Below are 22,594 nucleotides of genomic sequence, written 5' to 3' on the forward strand. Positions count from 1 at the left end.
CATATTACTTATTTGTTTTTTCTCTCTATTTTCTTTCATGGTATATCTAAATATGCCCAAGTTCTTCTATTCGGTATGTGCGGTGTCCTTTCCAATAACTGACGTTTTTAAACTCGACTGATTGTGGTTTGACAATTTCCGGGTTCTAACATGAAGTCATATCCATATTTCAATTAAATACAAATGACTTTAACAACAAATTCTGTTATCTTATCTACTTTATAATTATGTATTAAGGAGGTAGACCTATGGTAAGGGACATAACCCTTGAAATCAGTGATTTCTTTGTATCGTATTCAATTTCATCCAAACACTGATATCCGAGAATCTGTCTGACCCAGCCACTTTTTAAATTATCATTACATCAAGTTACGTGTGTTTTAAACCATGGTAAATCGAACTCCTGCTAAAACCGAATCAAGTTTAAGGTTCAAAAGGTGCCTGGTTTAGACAGGTTTTACTGTATTAGTATATAACCATAGTTTTTTTTTTTTTCCTTAAAGCTGTTGGCATGCTATTCCAAAACCAGATAAAACAAAATAAATATCGTTTTTGGTAAAAAGAAACATTTAAGTGACTTTGATTCCCAACAGTCGTTATACGACTTACCATGGAATATTTTCAATTGTAATTACATTGGACATGGGGGCATATGTTTAATGTTCACACGTTAAATACCAGTCAAAAACTATCAATTACAACTTTAATAATATAAAATATATACTATTATCCCATTAAAAACCTATAAGAAGCGAATTGAAATGTGTGTGTAGTTGTTGACTTCAAACAAAAAATAGTATAAGGAGGCATGCACTATGTTCGACCAAGGAGGCATGCACTATGTTCGACCAAGACGGCATTCACTATGTTCGGCCGTAATGATCGCATTTAAACATGTAGTAGTCAGAAAATCAGTTAAATTACACAACCAATAACATTATTATATATGTAGTTACTGCTACCATTCAATTTACGACGAAAGATACTAGTAACTATGACTTTTTAGACCGAATAATTTGAGAAATTGTAACGTAGCATCTATATTTTTTCTTAGAAAGTCTGCAAGGGAAATTGTCTTTCAAAAACGCAATACGATCTTCAATCAATTTCAAAATGTCATAGAAATAGCACTGGAATAGTAACTGGAAAATCCAGGCATTCATGTATATAGTTTAATTATAAAAACAATTTTTAAATGATTGAGCTAAGTTCTTTTAGTAAAAATCGATCGATGTCTTTATCTGTTATATATTCTTATTGAAAGAGTAATCAAGGGAACCAAGGTTATAGCGACAATCAAAAGAATGTAATCCAGGGACAAAGACCAGACATGGAAAACAGACATGGAATAACTCTTTTAAAGACATCGTCATTGCAGTCATGTACTGAAATACTTGAAGTCAGTGATCAACTCCGATTATATCTGTTTAATTTGCTCTTTGGGTTACTTATACCTCCTTTCATGTAGTAATGAAATAAAGTCCTTTATCTGTAAGTTTTTAGCGTCATTGATAAGTGAAACGTGTCTGAAACTGAACACCTTTTAGACTTAAAAATTGGTTCAATTAGACAGGTGTTCGGTTTATCATGGTACAAAATGCATTTCAACTGAGATTGAAATACTTCAAAAATGTTTTTCAGTTCGGTTAACACTGGTTTCACTGTACTTCTCAAAAGGTTCTGTCAGTATTAAGAAGCTGTCTTTGTAAGAATCATGCAAAATCTGAAAAATGTGATACACCCCAAAAAGGCTACATATTTTTATTTTTGTAATTAAGTTGTTTTATGAGTCTATATTATGAAATGTGTGATTATTCATTCAAATCGACCTGCTCTTAAGAGATAATCAACATTAAAAATCTAATAGATTCTATTGTATTTAAGTGTCATTTACAGAGTTATCTCCTTAATTTTGAATTTTACAGTGCATTCTATACAATTTCTATCTCATATGAGCACGGTTTATAGGAAAGACGAAATGTTAATTTCTGTTTACTGAAGCATTTTAAACAAAATATCAAAAACAAAAATATGTAGGCTTTTCACCCATGTATCACTTTTTGCATGATTCGTAGCTGGAATGCTACTTAAGATCTAACTACACCTAACCACAAATCGTCCAATTTGTCACATAAATAATAGTAACAACAAAATAACCGACACTCATTAAATCCTTAATCAAGTCAAGTTCAAAATAAATCTGGGAAAATAGATATAACGTTATATTTTTTTTATATATCTGTTTGACATAAACACCATACCTATTCTCGTTACATTACACCATTGGAGCAGCTGGTATCGCAATGGTCCTGATTTGGTACAGGCATTTCAAACGAAATGGTGGGTGAAATCTGGGTTTAACATTGTGATATGTCACATATCATAAGCTCTATAAACCATTCACTCAAGATTTCAGTCGGGTAATTAGTAATTATATCACTCTCCAATATTACTTAGAATATACAACACCTTGGATTTTCTTAAACTTTTCGATTCCCGTCAGAATTTTTAACGGGTGTCTCTGAAGAGTACATCTTCTGTAAAGATGTTGTTCATGTGGCATTCTCCATCAACATTTAAAAAACAAATTAAATTTCACCAGAAAAGGAAAAAGGAAGTTCCTTAATTGTAAACATAAATTCTGTAAAAAGTATCAAAGCTGTTGCCCGAAGCCTTCAATTAATATTAACAATAAATTTCCTGTAATTTTTAATTATAAAATATAAGGTTCATTAACTGGTCTTGTGTACGAGCTGGTAAAAAAACACTTAATATTTTGTGTTTAAAGACAAACACTGATGGTAATATAACATGAAAATTAAAGACTATTAGTATTTGAGAAATGAAAAACTCCGGACATTTAAGCGTCCCACGTCAACATTGAGTAAGGTATATATATACCACACTTTATTGCACGTATACTGCCTACTATATTTAGTATTTTAGAGTAGGTTTTACAATGACGACAGCTCGTTTACTATTTTTACAGAGAGTAATTTAGTTAACCCAAGAGATTATAATTAGCATACTCTTGCTTAAATCAAAATCATCTGAGAGAAATATGCTCAGGTACAAAACAAATGTAGTTTACCAGACAATTTACAGAGATTTAAACTTTCTATCAAACATACAGTAATAACAAAATTTCCGAACGGATAATCTCTAAGCAATAGTCAAAAGGAATAGTCAAAAAGAAAAGTCCGTATAAAAAAATAGCATTTTCAAGGTAAAAACCTGAAAGTTAGAAACGGCCACATTGATCCTGACGACATTCTCCAACGGAGATGTAGGTTAAACCAGGTTTTTTAGCGCTAAATCCCACGTTGATTACTACCGAGGTATAACATTATAAACATGCAACATGGCATTGTGGGGTAAAATTAGTAGTCAAAACAGTGCAGAAGATACTAATAAAAGTTAGGGAAAAGACCACATTTTAAAAAAAGAAACTAAATACAAATACAACCTAATACTAGTAAATAAAAAACACAGGCCCAAAATTTTGCCCTCATCAGGGGAGGGCCTAAGTGTCATTTGCTGAGTGGAAGACACCAACTTCCAACCCAAATCAAAGAGAAACGGTGAATTCAAATATTGATCTTCAATATTGAAAGGAAAAATACAAAAGATATATTTAGGATCCTATAAAAAATCCATTATTTTTTTTCGCCTGCATCAACTGAAAATGAATTCTTTACATTTATGTTCACACTACCGGTGCACCTGGTCCATGCTCCTAATTTTTAGTGGAGTCCGAGTTGCTCATTTACTTTTGTTACTTTGTATGTATGATTTTAGTTACTTCATGTTCTTTGTTGTGTATGTCTGTTTTCCATGTCTGGTCTTTGTCCCTGGATTACATTCTTTTGATTACCGCTATAACCTTGGTTCCCTTAATTACTCTTTGATTACCGCTATAACCTTGGTTCCCTTGATCACTCTTTGATTACCGCTATAACCTTGGTTACGTTGATCACTCTTTGAATACCGCTATAACATTGGTTCCCTTGATCACTCTTTGATTACCGCTATAACCTTGGTTCCCTTGATTACTCTTTGATTACCGCTATAACCTTGCTTCCCTTGATTACTCTTTGATTACCGCTATAACCTTGGTTCCCTTGATCACTCTTTGATTACCGCTATAACCTTGGTTCCCTTGATTACTCTTGAAAGATTGAAAATTAAACGAAGACATATCCTTAGTAGTTAACAATGTAATCACCAATGAAGTTTTTTGGATCATACAGAAATTATCATTTTTATTACAGCAATCAATTTTCCGATAAGAATTCAATTGATTGCGTTTGTTTTGTAAGGAATTTGATATCATTTTGAATGAAAATATACAATCAGCAATAACAAAGTTAGATTCATATTCAAAGTGAATTATCAACACATACAGGATTAGAGGCTATATAGAAAAGTTTGATTTTTTTAACTTCATTACCGTACGATGAAACAATATTTCATCAAACGTTTGATGATAAAATAAACATGTAATTTTACATTTTTTTCATGAAATGTATTTATATTATCATGTAGACCATTCAACTGTTATACTCAGTTTGACTTTAAATGAATGTACAGGATCCCCTTAATGATTAGTTTAACGTTTTGTCTCGCAAAAAAAAGTTAAGCGGGAAATTCTAATTCATATTGAGGAGAAAAACGTCGTTAAAGAAGGCACTTGTCTTTTATTGATGAGAGAAAAGATTGTTCATTTCAAAATTAATTACAGTATGTTATGTCATGCAACATTTTAATATAATGTTATGTCATGAAATAGTTCAATAGTATGCTATGTCATGAAACTGTTTAAAGTACGAAGTGATTAATGTGTCATATGGTTCAGAATGATATGAAGTTTTTTTACAAAAATATAATTTCGTAGTTGAAACCGACACAAAACAAAAATTTACATAAAGAAAATGTATTTTTATCAGTCAGCCTTCAGGTTAAAAATCAGGCCTTACAAATATTTTATTTAACAATTACAGAAACTCCCAGATGCTGTCAGACTTCCGGTTTAAGATATTTCTGTGTAGTCGGTATTCTTTCTGTTATTTGATCTTGTTTTGTTTTTATTTGGTCGCTCATTATTGTTGTTGTGTTGTTATTGATAATGTTCTATGTTGTTTTGTTTAGATTGACAAAATATGACTGATGCAACATTTTTCACTGTTGTGGTAGACAAAATGTATTTCTGGTAGACAGATAATGCGTTGCTGGAGACATTTTTGTGTTTTTATCGGTCAATAAACTGCTGCGGATGGTCATATCAGTTATTTTCAATGTCTATGTTATTGCAATAACGCCTGGTAACGTTTGAGTTCAATTTAAAATAACATTTCGTGTTTTTTGTAGTTTTTGTCTTTGTTTGCATACAGCTGTGAAATGTTATTATGTAGCTCGAAAAGTGGAAGACACTTGTGAATTCATTCATCTGTGATAGTACTGAAGGCTCCGCGAAATACAGCCGACACAATAATACTTAGTGGTTTGATAAATTTTCCAACACTTTCAAGTAATCCAAAAAGATGTAGTTCATTATACATAAAGTTTTGTCCATCATACAACAATTATATCATATTTTGAAAGATGAATTCAAATCGAATACAATAACTCATCTTCGAAATAAAGTGAAGAAATTTAACAGGCGTGAACGATTAAATCATTTTAAAATTAACTGCAAGTTAAATTCTTCATAATCATTCACTAAAAACCTTTAAGAACTTGTGTGGTTGCGTTATAATTGTATTTTCTTTACAAAAAAAAGACTATTTGATTGGTCTGCACTTTTCATCCATAGGATATATCATTTTCCTGACATTGAACAACCAGTGTTGTGTCATAATCAAGAATTTCAGAGAGTAAGTACTTATGAAAGGGAAGTCCACGTAAAAACCAGCAGTTGGTGGCACATGAAAAATGTTGTTTTCCAAAAAATTTCATCTATTTAATTTTGCAAATGCATCAAAGTTGAATGTTGGTTTTTTGATTAATGCAACAGTTAAAGAGAAATAAATTACATAGAAAGCATTGACAATCATTAAAAAGGGGATAAAACTATTTCATTTTGTGCTACATTTGATTGTTAGGGAACTGTAAAATAATTTTTTGAGCCATCCATTGTCGATTTTTAAAAAAAGTCTTTGTACTGTTGGACATGTATATGTTATAAACATTACCTTGGACAAACACTTATGTTAAATAAAATTTAACATGCGCCATCCATATCACAGGAACTGTTTGGTTTCTAAATGGACAGTCTATTAAAGTAACGGTTCGTTTTGAAAAAAAAACAGATATTTCTATTTATTTGATACGTAATTAAGCGATGATTGCAGTATGTTTGGCTTTGTGGCTTATGTTCAGGACTTTTTGTTGATATTTTCTCTGGAGTATATATTCAACCGATGACTTTTTTCCTCAACGTTATGTTTCATAATCGACTTTAAAGAAATTAGCATGCAGTTTAACATTTTCCTTTCAAATATTTAATACATATTTTTTTTATCATACAGTCAAATACAGGGTAATTTCATATACTACATACGGATATTATAATTATAGTCTTTTAAGACAGGTAATTGCTGAATACATATGGTCGCTATGAGATTTGACTCTGCTTTTATATGCACGAAAACAAAGTCTTCTCATTAAGAACAAAATGACCGCCATTAATGTAAGTAAGAAGTCTAATAAAACATTGAATGACCAGATGTAGGCAATCAACAATGGTGAAATGGGACCAATGAAATCGTAATTTTTATAGACGCCAGCAAATTATCCAGGAGGACTTCGGTGGTTGAAAAACTCTTATATTCATTCAAACGTTTGACAAAAAGTAACTAAAAGCCTAGGAACCCTTTTCTCTTTAATCCTTCTACACTCATTAAACTTCTCAGGATTCGATTTTAGACGCTATTGCTATAGACTTCATATCAAAATTTTAATTTTGGCTAAAAAAAAATTTAGAGAAAAGAGAAAATGTTTGCTCTATTCTTCCGCTTTTATACTTCATTAGATGAAATAAAGTATTTAGATTATATCGATTCATTCTGCTTTAGAACTTTGTGCTCTTAAGACATTATTTTTGGAATTTTCACATAAATGCCAACTTAAGGGTGTTTTAATTGTCAATCATACTTGTTATAATATGGGTTTGTAAGCTTGCAGAGTAATTCCCAATGTTTGATGTACTATTTAACCGTGACAATTCAGAGGTTACCAAATTCGAAGAAAACTGACAATATTGATAGATTCTATGAACTTATAATAAAAAAAGATGTGAACCAATATCTATAGAACATTAATGTTAACATTACTCATACAGTAAAACCTGTCTAAACCGAACCCCTTTTGACTATTGAAGTTGTTTTGTTTAGACGGTTGTTCAGTTTACCCGAATTCAAAATCTATTTAAAGAGAAAAAAAGGAATAAAAAGTGTCTGGTTACGACATTTTTTCAGGTATATTCGGGGTTCGGTTTAGAACTGTTTCACTGTACAACGTTAATTAATGATAACCTACCTTCCATACGCTTAAATAAATCGTTCGCCCTCTTTAATTCCCACTATGCTGACTGTTCAATGAGTTAAAGAATGCTTCACATATAAGTTCTGATGCGAGATACAACACCGATTTTTTCTTTAATTACATAACTCAGCAAGATGACTCCGACAGATGGTGGAGTTCATTCAATAGCAACGTGAGTGATAACATAAAGCAGAATAGATTTAGTAACTGGGAAGACGGGGTTGTATTAATTAGTTGTGAACAAGTGTTATAACAGACAAACTGTTGTGGGTATTATATAGTTTTATTAGGGTCACAATTATAGCACTTGTGATGATGTTTGTTCTTCGTGGTTTCATTTGTTTTGCTATTAGACATTTCGGCATCTAAGATACGTTTGCAGGAGACATGCTTCAATATTTTTTAGGATTTTTTATTAAGACATATGTTTTTACTCGGTATGCAATGAATATTTAGTTAAAGGTTTCGATTTTAATCCAGATTTATAATGTCGTAGAATTAATGATGTTTCCAATCACTGAATTTGTTTTCTGTTATTTATTTTACTGAGATCAAATCAATTTCTCTAAAATGCACTGAGCTCTTGATGTAGTTTCTCTCCATAAAAAATAGTACGACTTTAATGTTTAAATGGCTTAAGAAATAAAGCTTTTTTAGAAAGATTAAGACTTTCAGATTTACCAGATTAACACACAGGATATATGTAAACAAATCTCGTTTTGAATACTCATTCACGGGAGAATAGTTAAGTTACTGCGTTACTTTTTAAGTCAAATTTTATCAGGAATAAAATAAAACAGTTTACTACGAAACAATAATCAGTAAAGATAATAAAAATTCAGTACAAATAAGAAAGAAGTAATTTCAGTCTGTCCAAAATAATCATTTTGGTGAAAGTACATTTTCCGACTAATTCTTGTTATACAAACTAAGATTCACGATTTTACATAATTACATTAGAGAAATGACAACTGGTAGATGCTACTTTTATATGAAATATGCAAAGACTTTTGTCATCCCATAATTTATTAAATTTCTAGATAAAGTAATTATTTTGAAAGAATGGCATTGTACAAAATACGAGGGAACAATAATCATAACGGTCTGAAGTGTCATTAACCCAGTGTATCATCTATCACAATAACGTTGATGGTGAAGATGATGCTTAAGAAGACCAAAGAGGATGATGCTTAATATAATATCTGCTTACTCATTTGCAGTGGAAGATCTAGGGGTCTCCATTTTTATGTCGTATCGATCTTAATTTAATCTTATTGATGATTTATTAAATAAGGAATACCTAATACTTTTTTTCAAAAATGCTTTAACATGCACTTTTATTTTTAAAAAAACTTAAATTGTATATATAACATCATTTGGAATAAGGATTATTTTCTTGATTTTTCAAAAATAAAAAACATTACCTCAAAGTTTTTTTGTAGTCAGACATTCACATCATGAAAATAAATCAAATATTTGACAGTTTTAACCTACAAGAGGACGAAGTTTGAACCAACATTTTTAGTAGATTTGGGTATGGTAACTTGTTTGTGGGCCGAGTTCTTTCATATCACAATAATGTTAATGATGAAGATGACCCTTGAGTAGACCAAAGAGAACGAGGACTTATATAATATCCGCTGGCTCATTTGCAGTGGAAGATCTAGGATTCTCCCTTTTTGTATGAAAATTTTGATAAAATATTAATCCAATACTGCTCGTTGCTGATGATAGGATAGTCATTTATATCATAAATTAACCTGTTGGACAACCACCAATAGTCTAAAGATACAGTTGTTGATATGGTGGTTCGTTAAAAAATCAATTTAAGACTTCTTTATAATTTTGACGATAGCCTTTTGTATCTCTTTGTTTTTGTTTCTAATTGTTTTTGCTTATATATTCTTGGTTGTTTAAGTCTCCGTTGAATACGATTTATTTGTGTGTCTTTACCTCTTTGATCGTATCGATCCTAATTTAATCTTATTGGCGATTTGTTATATCAGGAATACCTGATATAAGACTTTTTTTCATGCTTAACATACATATTTATCGAAAAAGAAACTTAACTGTATATAGAAAATCATTTGAAATAATATTGGGTAAAGATTAAGTTGCTGATTTTTTTTTAAATAAAAAAGTGACCCCACTCTTTGTGTAGACATTCACATTATGAAAATAAAACAAATATTTGACAGGTTTAATCTACAAGAGGACGAAGTTTTAAGCTACAGTGGCTCTATCGATGATGACCGAATGCAAGTATACTAGGGTATGATGGGCCGAGGTGTTCCATATGTTCAGATGCGAATCAAGCTTATTCTACATTCAGTTGGTGATTCGTCATTAACATAGCATTGAGTTCAATGTTAAAAGCAAAATATATTATTTGTGAAAAAATACTGATAAAAAATGACAAATATCTAGTTCTATTGTATAAAAATGTTAAGAAAAGCATAGAAATAGAAGATTTTGCATAGTGATACAGCGTTTTCATTTCCCGGAAGTGAACAATAAAATGCAGACCGGCCTTCGGATTTCAATACGTTCTACATCTAAAATTTCGGAAGGAAAATAGAACGAGACTTACAAACCCTATTGAAAAAGGATATAAACTTATGGTTTTCTCCAATATACAGATCTGTACACAGAAATGACTATACATAAAAAAAAAAATTCTGCACCATCACTCACTTTTGGCAGTGTCTGAATTTCATATGGAGTTGTACTTAATATGTTATTTCCACTCGAGAACATCTGCAACTTCGATTTATAAAGATATCAAAATATCAAAAGAAATAATCAATCTTATCGTGTATTGTTTTATGTAAAATGTGTTGTATTATAACTTTTGAATCATAAAAAAATAGAAACGATTTAATCTAGAGAATGAAAAAATTAAGTTCAAATAAAAAGATGAAACTTCAATCTGCGTAATATAAATTAATTTGGTATGAGTAGATTTTTCGACTAATTCTTGGATGTGGGGAGTGGTAATACAAACCAAGATTCACGATTTTATATTCTAACATTACAGAAAAGACAACCGGTGGGTGCGATGCGCATAACTTTGTGATCCAGTAATTTGTGTTATCTGAATGAAATAATTGTTTTGTCGTAATATGAGAGAATTACATTGATCAAAATACAAGAGAATAATTATTATAATGGTGTGAATGGTCATTTACATTCTAACATTACAGAAAAGACAACGTTAGGTGTGATGCGCATAACTTTGTGATCCAGTAATTTATGTTATCTGAATGAAATAATTATTTGGTCGTAATATGAGAGAATTGCATTGTTCAAAATGCAAGAGAACAATATTTATAATGGTATGAATGGTCATTAACCCAAGTTTTAACCAACAACGGCCCTATCGGTATTATGACTTGTTTGTGGACCGAGTTGTTCCAGACTGAAAACAGGCTCTCAGTGCTTTAATTTTATATCTTAAATTCGTGTTTATTATCGTTTTATGGACTTCGTCCTCTATAAATGATTTTAGTACATTCCATACGTTTAAGAAATAATATATTTCGATCAATACCGTATTTCACGATATTGCACATTAAATGTCATGGTTTGCTCAGTTTTGTGGACGTTAAACGGTAGTAGGTCTACCACTGACCTTAGGAGAAATTTCCGTTTTTAGTAGAAGTCTCTCTAAAAATCAGACAGAATGTAATTAATATATGAAAAAAAACAGCACAGACAATTCGCTTTTTTTATTCAGAAACAGATAAAGACAATTAACTAGTCTTAGACTTTCATTCGGTTGTTGCGTTTCTCATATTAAAAAATTATGGATTGAACATTTAATTGGCACTTTATATGAATTATCGTTCTTGATTCAATTGATTGAAATGGGAGATAAGTTTATGATTTTTTCCAATATACAGATCTGTACACAGAAGTGACTATACTAAAAAAAATGTCGTACGTGAATGAAAAAGCATCGGGTTTTTTTCGGTGTGTATTTTTTCTGTACCATCACTCACTTTTGGCAGTGTCTGAATTTTATACGGATTTGTACTTAATATTTTATTTCCACTCGAGAACACCTGCATCTTCGATTTACAAAGATATCAAAATATTAAAAGAAATAATCAATCTTTCCGTTTATTGTTTGATGTAAATGTGTTGTATTGTAATTTTTGAATCATAAAAAAAATAGAATCGATTTAAGGAGGTAGACTTTGGGTACGGGACATAACTCTTGAAATCAGTGATATGCTTGTATCATATTCAATTTCACCAAAGCTTATCAAGCTTTCATTGAAAATGTAATTAACCGTAGTCACTCTGATGCTCAAATGAGATTGATGTAAAATGCTGAATACAAACGTTCCAATGATTTGTAAGAGTTATATCCCTTACCTTAGGTCTATCTCCTTAATCTAGAGAATGCATCTATCGTCGGAACGACCACCATCTTGTTTTCTACTTCAACATGCATAATGTAACCCTGAGACCGTGTAAGTAAAACACAACGGTGCAATTTTAAAATGACATGATTTCACACTGTGATAATATAACAAATATTTGTAATAAAACAGTTATTTTACTTCACTACATATAGCATCATGCACTATAGCGCGGTATGAGAGATATCGGCCTTGTCTACATCAATACTGCTTTATATGAATTGATTCCCGTACGGCGACCGAAGTGCAGCACGCTAACCATAGCGCAACCCATCGGTCATTTAAAATACATGAATATTGTAAATACATGAAGACAATATACTTGTCAAAACTGTATAAAATCTGATATAATTTCTGGAAAGTATTATTAAAATACAAGTAGATTATATACTAGTGGTCGGTATCTCAGACGTTCCATAGAAAATGGTAACAAAAACTCAAAATATATATGGACATTATTTCATTTACTTTACATGTGATTGTGTTTTATTTCTTATTTACATATACAATAATTAATTACAGTTGAGGTATTTATTGTAACAAGCTATACATACGTAAAATGAATTTCACTTAACTACTAAAGACTAACACTAGAACTACCATATGATCACTCGTTCAATAGTTTCCGAATTGTCCACGTATGTCTATAATTTAGACTAAAGATAACAAAGTGACAAATACATTGAGAATGGTCTCCACTATGAGAGAAATATTCGTCGTGTTTGTCCTGTTATTTGTGTTTGAAGTCGTAGAATCTGGATATCTACCTACAGATGGCATTATTGGATATAATGGCCATGACCTGGACATTACCAGCATATTCCAACGTCTCGGTGAGTAAGCGAAATTTATAGTTTTATACAGTGTCCAAATAGGCGGAGACGGCATGATCATTATAATGGAAACAGACTAAGAAATGGTTACACACCATGAATAAACTAAGAAGTAATCAAGAAAAGATTTTGGATGAACTTTATAATTAGTTGATTGGAGGAAATTTTTAATTTTGGATGTTATCAAAAAAATTGAATCATAATATAAAACGTTTTACCTTTGTTGTTCAAATTTAGAAGTTTAGATATTTTAGAGTTTTAAATGATATAGGAAAACAGCAGTTAAGAAATGGAAGAAGATGATTTAAAGCTTTTCACTTTTCTTCAAAATCTTCTGAACAGTAATATTTTGATTTATTCTACAAGACTGCATAAAGATCTAGGATTTCCTTCTTCACTGAAAAAAATACGACGAATACGGTGAAATCCATGACCTCAGGAAGGCACATCATTTAGGCATATCCTTTGATCTCAGTTTTCGCCATATTGATCACGTGTATTCGTTCAACAATCCTATTTTCGGGGATTCCATACATCGTATAACTTGAGATAAACGATACTACAGACACTGTGAATTCAGCCTCATATCTTGACATAAACTTAGAGATCGTTAATAAAGGAAACTATTGATCAAACTATAGGAAAAACGCGATGACTTCTCATTCCGTATTTTCAAATTTTCTTTCATCTGTGGCAACTTCCCTTCAGCACCTATGTATGTTTTCATATCTTTCGTCTACCTGGGACTTGACTTTTTATGAGCAACAAGGGGGATATTTCTAGAAAAGCACAGGAAACTTACCCTATCGGTGCATCTGGTCCATGCTCCCAGTTTTAAGTGGAGCCAGCGTTGCTCATTTACTTTTTGTACCTTTGTACGTATCATTTTGGTTATTTTATGTTCTTTGTTGTGTTTGTCTGTTTTCTTTGCTTGGTTGTCCCTGGATAATATTCTCTTGATTTCCACTAAAATCTTAGATTCCTTGATTACTCTTTGATAGCGACGAATATTCTTTTGAAATCACATACAATCTACCTTTAGATTGAGCAAATTACCAACATTTCTAACAGAGATCATGAAATTTTAAGTTACGGAAGTCTAAATCGCACGTGACGTAATCGTTATATATGTTTCATGTTCATAGCCTACGACATACCGCTTTCATTGTTAAATTGACTTTCGTATTGATGGCATTATCATCCATGTAAGGCATTTGTTTATTACATTTTATTGCAAAAATGGTCATTTACGTAAGAAACCTTTAAGAAATCTGTTTAATGGACAATGTCACATTGAGTACTAAAGTATGATGTAAGGTCGATCGTCATTTCTAATACATATACTGCCTTAATTTTAGGTTTGTGAAAGTTATCTGAGAGAAAGAAAAAACATCTATTTAATGTAAATATACAAATTACAATACCAGATTATCTCAATTACAAGTTTTGGGGTTTTTTTCCAAACACGCCATTCTTTGCATTTACGGGTTTTTATATTTATAATTTGGCATTTATACCAATCATTTTTGTAGATGCCTTAGAAAGAAACGTGAAGTTTTTACAAGAGAAAAACAGAAAACTGGAGGAGGAAAACCACAATATAAGAGATATGTTGTCCTCGACATGTGGGTGTATACCCGACGGCAACGCTACGTCACAGAAATACCAAGTGCTTGATGGGGCTATAAATGTACCGATGGTAAAAAAAGAACATGCTAAGCGGCTGCTGGTCGAAGGTTAGAGTTTTTGTGTATCTTTTAAATGTACGGTAGAAATTAGTCTAAATGGCTTGACTTGTTGCAAACCAGGTACTGTGGAGGAAAAGTTTTTTCGTGGATTTCTTATTTTTCGGTCAAACCACAAACCTAGTTTCCTAATTTCCATTGAAAGAATACGAAGCTCTGATAAATCCGTGAATCAAAAATTAAATAAACAACAAAAGCTGACATCCACAATGAAAAATTCCTTTGCAAAATTGCGTCGGTTCAGGGCTCTCAGTCTCGATTTTGAAAAGATCGTATCATAGATTGTTTACTTTAAATTACAGTATCACAAAATTCAAGATCGCTTTACCTTCTCTGAGACTTCATTCTTTGTACTCATTCTAATGCTTGGTTTGGTTTCCTCTCTCATTACTTTCTCACTGTTGATATGTTTTAAATGGTATTCAGTTTTATTTTTTTAATATATGTACAGGAATAAACGGTAATTTTGTCTATTCATACCAAATTTTATTACAGGTTCTACAAAAACAATAGTAGCATTCAGAGCCAGTCTATCAAAGGCTATAGCTAGTGTGGGTGTTCACCAGGCCATTGAATATGATAACGTGCAATTGAATATTGGAAATGCGTATGATTCTCGACACGGTCACCTAATCGCGCCGGTCAGAGGGGTGTACTTGATTTCGACCAAAGTTTTTTCTAACCCTGGAAAACGCGTTGTATTGGAGCTTGTCCACAACGGCAATACTTTAGCCATTCTTGACACCGGGGTACACAGCAGCTATTCGTCTGAAAGTAAAGCACTGCCTGTTCTTCTAGAAAAGGGAGATATGGTTTGGGTGAGAACATTTTCAGGATTTCAAGGTGAAAATGTGCCAGGATATGGCAATTCATTCCATAACTACTTTGCGGCTGTCTTACTTGTGGAACTATAAACTTCAGATGTTAGACTATATTTTTAGTAATTTACTTTGACCGTTATACGTGTCGAATCATTCATAAAGTTACTTACTTTTTGTTTTGCAGTCGGCTTCATGTATAAATTTGAAGAACATGTTAGTTTTCGATAAATTGGAGCAATCTCTTTATAGACAATTTGGGGTTTTTTTTAAGGTGGTAGACCTCAGGTAAGGGACTTAACTCTTGAAATCAGTGGTATGTTTGTATCATAATCAATTTTACCAACGCCTTTCAAGCTTTTATTTGAAGCTGAATAAAGTTAATCCAAGTTACATAGATGCTTACATGAAATTGATGTAAAATGATGAAAACAAACGTTCCAGTGATTTTTTTAAGAATGTTGTCCCTTACTCTAGGTCTACCTCAGTAAATAACCGTCATATCTAATGACATTTTTATTATTTTAATAAATGTTGCATTAACTCAATCGGCAGCATATCCAGTGTTCTATTTTTTGCCACCAGTGGCCCTATTCACAAAAAATCGTAAGTGCAAAATTAGTCGTTAGTTATTACGTCGTAGTAAATCAAAGTATTGTGACGTCATAACTTACGACTAATTTTACTCTTACGATTTTTTGTGAAAAGGGTCACAGAGTACAAACTGTAAGTTACATCATTCGTAGGGTGAAAAAAATTCAAACATAAAACTATGGTTTATGAACTATTAGGGATCATCTTCTTCATATCAGTTGCGTCTGCATGGAAAAATTAGTTCTGATTTGCCAGCCGTCACCCTTTTGTGTCAATACAGAGTTATTCAAATTTCTCTGAGACGATTGGTAAATATTATCTAGAAAAATGGCCATTAAATAAGTATTCACCTACTTCAATTGCGAATTTCTTTGAATATGTGTATTACATTATCTACTTTTCAAATTAAATGAATTGCACGGATAATGGGGTTAGTATTTCAAAGCGTAAATACACAAGACGATGGCAAGAATGAGGAACAGGATATTCTTGATCGTAGTGTTACGTATGACCAGGAAAACAGACAGAACGCTAATCAACTAAAACTAAAACAAATAAAATAGTAAACCAGGTTATAACTACAATAAGGGCATGGTGCAATAGTGGTGTAAACGTCCTCTGCTGCATTAAAAACACCCATTGGGTTAATGATATGATGTCAAATCTGCTTACAAATGAACGACGGGAACAATGACACTGTAAACAAGTCCGTTCTCACGGTAGAGATGGCCACGCCGTAATTCATAATTTTGCGGTATTGTACTTGTATTGTAGACACTTTATACGCTTGTACTAGTGAAATGTTAAATTTTAAATTTAGAAATAACGGCATCGCGTTCATCGTATAGTTTAGTTATGACTCGTCCTACTGTGTCAGTCTCTTATATTAGGTCGAGCGGTCTGTCGTGACGTGTCCTGTAGAAGGCAAGTGTGGAGTGGAGATTGAAGAATTAAGTGTTCAGAATTCGGAGGTCTAAATGTTGGTGTATATCGATAAAATAGCTGAATCGAGATTTTTCAAGATATTTATTTTTTTTAAGAAAGTGCATAGGGAGCATCCATGAGAATTAAGAGGTTGTAAATCCAGTTGATGGCTCTTACTTAAGTTAGAAACCTGCAAATAGACTAATTATCTACGACACATAAATCTCCCGTTATGACATGAACCGATGGACCATTTTTAAACGGAGAACTTTGACAGGAACATTCCGGGGTTCAGCCTTGATGTCGTCAAACCTTCAGTCCTATAGTATCCTTTTGTAATTAACAATTTTTGGATGCAATAGATGAAGAAAAGGAATGTAAGATAATGGCTATAGATGATGAAGTATGGAGTAATTTTGTTGGTTCGGCTTTAAAGATGAGAGATAAAACTTAATTTAATGGAATTTACATCCTTGTTGTGAAAGGGGTTAATAGAAATTACCTCTGATTTCCAGGAAATTAGGAAAATATTGTAAGAAACCACTATTTTAGACATTGACACAGAAAAAAGATAAAAACGGAGTAGCCGCTGTAAAACGTAGCTTATAGCCAAGTTTTAGAAGTCCCAAATATGTTAGGTTCATCGAAAGGGTTTAAGTTTAAATAGTAAGACCACAATACCTTATTCGTTAGGTCACAATGGGTTCATAATGTTTTTATTATCATGTATACACTCTGAATGTTTAACTAATTTCATGTTTCATTTTGTTCCATTAAAAATAACCAATTTACTGTACAACTATTTAAGCCACACTTAACAGAAGATTACACAGTCCATAAAAATGAATAAAAAATATAAAACATTTTAAAGGTGTATGGAATATAGACTGTGTCAATAACACTCAATGATATGAATTGTTTCCCTTTTGCTACATTTTTAGATAACAAAGCCAAAGTGGTTCTGGGATGTTTGTCTCGTTCTAGTTTCATTTTTGTTATTAGAATTCTCGATGTAGTAGACATTAAATTTCGACGACGGATCTGCTTTTCATTGTTTACTTTAGGGATCTCGAAACGCTGCATAACATGAAAATTTTCAGTTTATTGCTTTTCCTAACACTTTTAGCATGTAGTGATAGATATATGTCATTTCTTTATCGGTATTTTTACACAAAAATATGTTTTGCTTTTAATACTCAACGCACTTTAAATGATTCATGCATTTGAATGGGAGATTAGGACCTGTTCTCGTGAAACCACGGAATCACATGACGAGAGTCACATACCCTATGAAGCTTACATGGGTGGATTCAGGATTTCAGATAAGGAGGCGTCAATAGGACTGAATGTCGAGTAAAAACAATGTACGCAGACACATAGGTAAAAGAGCTGGGAGCATGGACCAGATGCACCGGTAATAGGGTTTGCAAGTCTCGTCGTGTGACTCCCTGGTTTCACGTGAATGGGTATTAGTCTAGTATTCAAATGCATAGAGATTTGTCATTTGTCATTTTCAGACTGTTGGATTCAGTATATAAAAGCAAAACATATTTTCATGTAAAAATACCAATAAAAATGACAAATATCTATTTCCACATGATAAAAGTGTTAATAAAAAGCGTAAAATAGAAGATTTTGCGTTGTACTACAGCGTTTCAAGATCCCGGAAGTAAACAATAAAATACAGATCGGTCTTCGAATTTCAATACGTTCTACATCAGAAATTCGGTAAGAAAAATGAAACTAGAATGACACTTACAAATCCTGTTGATGTCTTTTAAAATACAGACTGCGTCAACAATAACAATCAAAATTAGGGTTTTGGAAAATACAACTGGTGGATGTATGCTTAATGTAAAATATCTAGACCCTTTGTTATACAGTAATATGTGTTATCTAGCCACGATCATTAATTTATCGTTATATGAGAGGATGGCATTGTTCCAAATACAAGGGAACAGTAATCATGGCGGTGTCAAGTACCATTGACTAAATATATCATCGATCACAACGTCATTAATGTTGAAGATGTTTATGACCATGATTCTGGAATAGAGCGATGGAAACGGTTGAATGCATGAGCTATTGACAACCTGAAAACTAACAATGGAAAAAGTTTTTGAGACTGACAACTATTTAAATATAGATGAAAGACAGGAACATATGCCGGAAGATGAATATTTATATACAAAGTTTTATGAAAGTGGTTTTATATCCTAGATAAGTTTTATTTATTATATTTGTGTTCTTAAGTAGCAGTCTTTACAAAATCAGACAGGTGGTGATTCATGCTTGTCAAAAACCCACCAAATTCACCTTTATTTCTTATTAAAAATAAGATACAGACCACATAACCAGTCCTGGTTTGATATTTGGGTGTTGCGCTTTTGAGATAAAATTTAAATAGACTAAACATGAAATAAGCACTTTGCAAGAGTTATTGTTCTTGATTTGCTTTATTTGGTAGGTTTCAGTTGGAGATAAACATACGATTTTCTCAAAAGTACTGATATCAATACAAAAAAGACTTATGTTCTCTACAAATATAGTATCTGAAGATTGAAAAAGCATTGTTTGCACCTGGTCCTTGCTTCCAGTTTTTAGTGGAGTCTTAGTTGCTCATTTGCTTTTGTTATTTTGTATGTATGATTTTAATTACTTTATGTTCTTTGTTGAGTATATCTGTTTTTCATGTCTGGTCTTTGTCCCTGGATTACATTCTTTTGATTACCGCTATAATCCTGGTTCACTTGATTACTCTTTCTTCCGTGGATTTTCTACACCATGAATCACCTGTACCATTTAGGCATTGTCTGAATTTTATATGTACTGGTATTTAGAGCACTACTTTAAGATATTGGAATATACTTTTGGCCGACGACTAATTACACAAGTATTAAGCATACTTTGACTGCGAAAGTCTACTAAAATATACAAAAAATGTTATCAAATTCTAATTTGATGAGATAATAATAGGAGAGTTCTTCGTGATGGCATCACTTACCTGTGATTTGGTTTTGGTTGGCAAAAAACACATTGAGTGACATGGGCATCAGCTTTAAATCGTCATAACTATTTTCTTTTTTATTTTTAAAGATAATTTAATAATTCTTTTGGTTTCCTAAACTGCAAATAAAACTCTTTTTATTCATGGAACTTTCAAATAAATATTCAGTAAATAGACTTTATGAGCATAAAATTTTAATAATAATTTTATAAAAAAAAAAATAGAGGTTTACATATAAATATCATTACAAATTTATTTTTAAAGTAAAAGAGTTATAAAGAGTAATCAAGGGAACCAAAGTTATAGCGGTAATCAAAAGAATGTAATCCAGGGACAAAGACCAGACATGGAAAACATACATACACAACAAAGAACATAAAGTAACTAAAATCATACGTACAAAGTAACAAAAGCAAATGAACAACTTCACATACAAAATATGCATTGCTTTAGCTAAATGGATCATCTTACAGAACCAAAATAGGATATAAAATAACAAAGTTATGAAGTTTTGAAAATTGGAATTACAAGCATGAAATTGTCAAATGTTTATTTAGTTGTTTATTTGCCAACCAATTTGACAGTTAATGATATGCAAATTTAGTGAATATGACATCACTAATGAGATTGGCGAACTCTCCTATACTTACGTAAATGGATGTACGATTAGGATTATCTCCCTTAAAAAGTATTCACATAACTTGGACTCCCGCGAATGTTTCCATATCAATTTCTTTCAGCAAAAAAAAATGGCTAAGAATCTGAAAGGGATGCGAGAAGCATTTCAAGTATTTCAAATAATTAGAATTTGAGGACATATACCTCATTTTATCTTAACACTTTAATACTTACTCGATGGAAAGTGAAATTAAGATATTTCTGATATGCCCTTTTGCTTCAGAATCTTGCTCTATGAAAATTTTTCTTTCCTTCATTTCTAAAGCTAGGCTTCACTTCCAGTATTTACAATTAAAAATATCTGGACGTATAAACAATCAGCGTTACTATACAGTTCCGTGTTTTTTAGGTTACAGATCACCAATTGCAACATCAATTTGGAACGTACGCAAAAAAAAGTCCTACGTCAAGGTAAAAAGTAGTCCCTTTAGCATGCCATTATAAAAAAAGTTGACAATATTTTAAAATGAAAGAATTTTTTTCGTAAAGGGAATTTTATTCTGATAGTTTTGAGCCCAAAGTATGCTGCCTCAAACTTAAATAAACTAATTTGGTGGAACTATAAATAAAGATGGTCTAAATAAATAATTTTTAGGATTCTCCAGGCTATTTTTAGGGTAGATGAGTTCCGAGTGTCAGTGCTGCACTGCAAGGAAGTAAACCCCTTGTGAAATTTTGAGTGACATAGCAGTACATGTGTATGTTTCAGGTGATACATGGTTTTGGTTAGGTTAAACTTAAGGTAGACTACTGAGGATCCCCTGAAAATGAGCAAATTAACATAGAGAGTAATGGGAATCTGAATTAGTGGTTTGTAGCTTTTACTGCCTTAAAAAGAACTTATATAAATGTATACATTTCTTTCTTCTTTTTTTTTTATTTTTTTACGTTATGACTTAAGCATTTACGTACAAGACAAAGAGAAAAACGTTTAAAAGTCTGCCATGTCCATTATTGACTTCACACAACTTCCATTAAAATGAGCCCATGACGGCCCTAAGACTCAAGTAAAAAGAGCACGAAAAAAATTGTCTTTCACATTCATTTCCCCATACGAAAATTAAATGAGTTTACATATACAATTTACAAACTTGAAATGGTTTTTGATGAGACAGGTTTCACAAATGATAAGAAGAGTCTATTCCCAAATCTGTCTCATGTTTGGCTTAAATTCTGATTTTCCTCTCAGTAATAATAAAGACCTCTATCAGGAACCAGCAATTTGTCACTCTTTAAACGTGTAATAGACATTTTTGATCCAAAATATATGTAACGGTCTTGTTTTGTAGGGTCATTGCTGATAAAAGTTACTCCTTTCTTTTGTATTACAACAGAGTCTTCTCCGATACACAGAGACTGTAGATCACTGATTCTCCGAGAAGAAGTAATTGCATTTAAGACTGCACACTTCCAAGATACATATTAAGACCCTTTTTAGTCTTTTGAGCAATAGATCTAGAGTTGGATCGACTTCCCATTCTGATATAAGAGTTCTAGTATTTAAAACTCCTTTCAAGAGTCTTCTAATACATGAATGTTGTCCGACTTGTGTATTACCAAAACGTGTCATAATAAAGAACGTAGTCCTATAACCAGCAATTGTCCTGTATTGTTAACCTTCAGAGAACAGAAATACCACGAAATTAGCTGATCCTGTTAAAAGGCATTACCTCTCTAGAAAATGGCATCTACACTTTAATAATCGTATTGAATTCCATGACTTCGCAACTTTGACCAGTGTCAAATGAGTTACTTTATTGTGGCTGGAAGCTGTAATGTCAGATTGGTAGTCAATCCGGTAAGACTTCTAGTCTAAAAGGAACGGATATGGTGAAATATATTTAATTGGTTAAAGTACGTTGTACCAATTTCAGCAAATTTACGTTATATTGACTGTGATATTCCCGAATAACGGGCAATCGAAAAAGAACGGATATGGTGAAACCCAACAAGTGCACAGGCGTAGAACTTAAATCTAAGTACAATCTATAAGTATGTTAATCTATATTACAGATATTTCGTTCCT

At 32.0% G+C, this 22,594-nt stretch overlaps 2 protein-coding genes and 1 long non-coding RNA gene across 4 annotated transcripts in view; 2 read left to right on the forward strand and 1 right to left on the reverse strand.

Annotated features, from left to right (window-relative positions):
- The window catches only part of LOC148610399 (soluble guanylate cyclase 88E-like), a 139,364-nt gene extending 131,711 nt beyond the window's left edge, over window positions 1-7,653 (reverse strand). For both annotated transcript variants that reach the window (XM_088543027.1, XM_088543021.1), the window contains exon 1: window positions 7,537-7,653. The gene's annotated coding sequence lies outside the window, so the exon portion shown is untranslated. The remainder of the gene's footprint in view (window positions 1-7,536) is intronic.
- On the forward strand, window positions 7,584-10,025 carry LOC148610400 (uncharacterized). Its single transcript, XR_015914826.1, has 2 exons — window positions 7,584-7,714; window positions 9,741-10,025. It is a non-coding gene; the product is annotated as an uncharacterized LOC148610400 (long non-coding RNA).
- Window positions 10,026-12,612: 2,587 nt separating this feature from the next.
- On the forward strand, window positions 12,613-15,924 carry LOC148610401 (uncharacterized). The gene is made up of 3 exons (XM_088543028.1): window positions 12,613-12,802; window positions 14,335-14,538; window positions 15,043-15,924. Exons 1-3 carry the CDS (start codon window positions 12,658-12,660, stop codon window positions 15,459-15,461), a joined length of 768 nt encoding a protein of 255 aa, XP_088399154.1. The 5' UTR covers window positions 12,613-12,657; the 3' UTR covers window positions 15,462-15,924.
- The last annotated feature ends 6,670 nt before the right edge of the window (window positions 15,925-22,594 follow it).

Source organism: Perna viridis, chromosome 8, assembly GCF_037379345.1.
Source record: "Perna viridis isolate PV_CMFRI_1.1 ecotype Kerala chromosome 8, ASM3737934v1, whole genome shotgun sequence".
Lineage (NCBI taxonomy): Eukaryota > Metazoa > Mollusca > Bivalvia > Mytilida > Mytilidae > Perna > Perna viridis.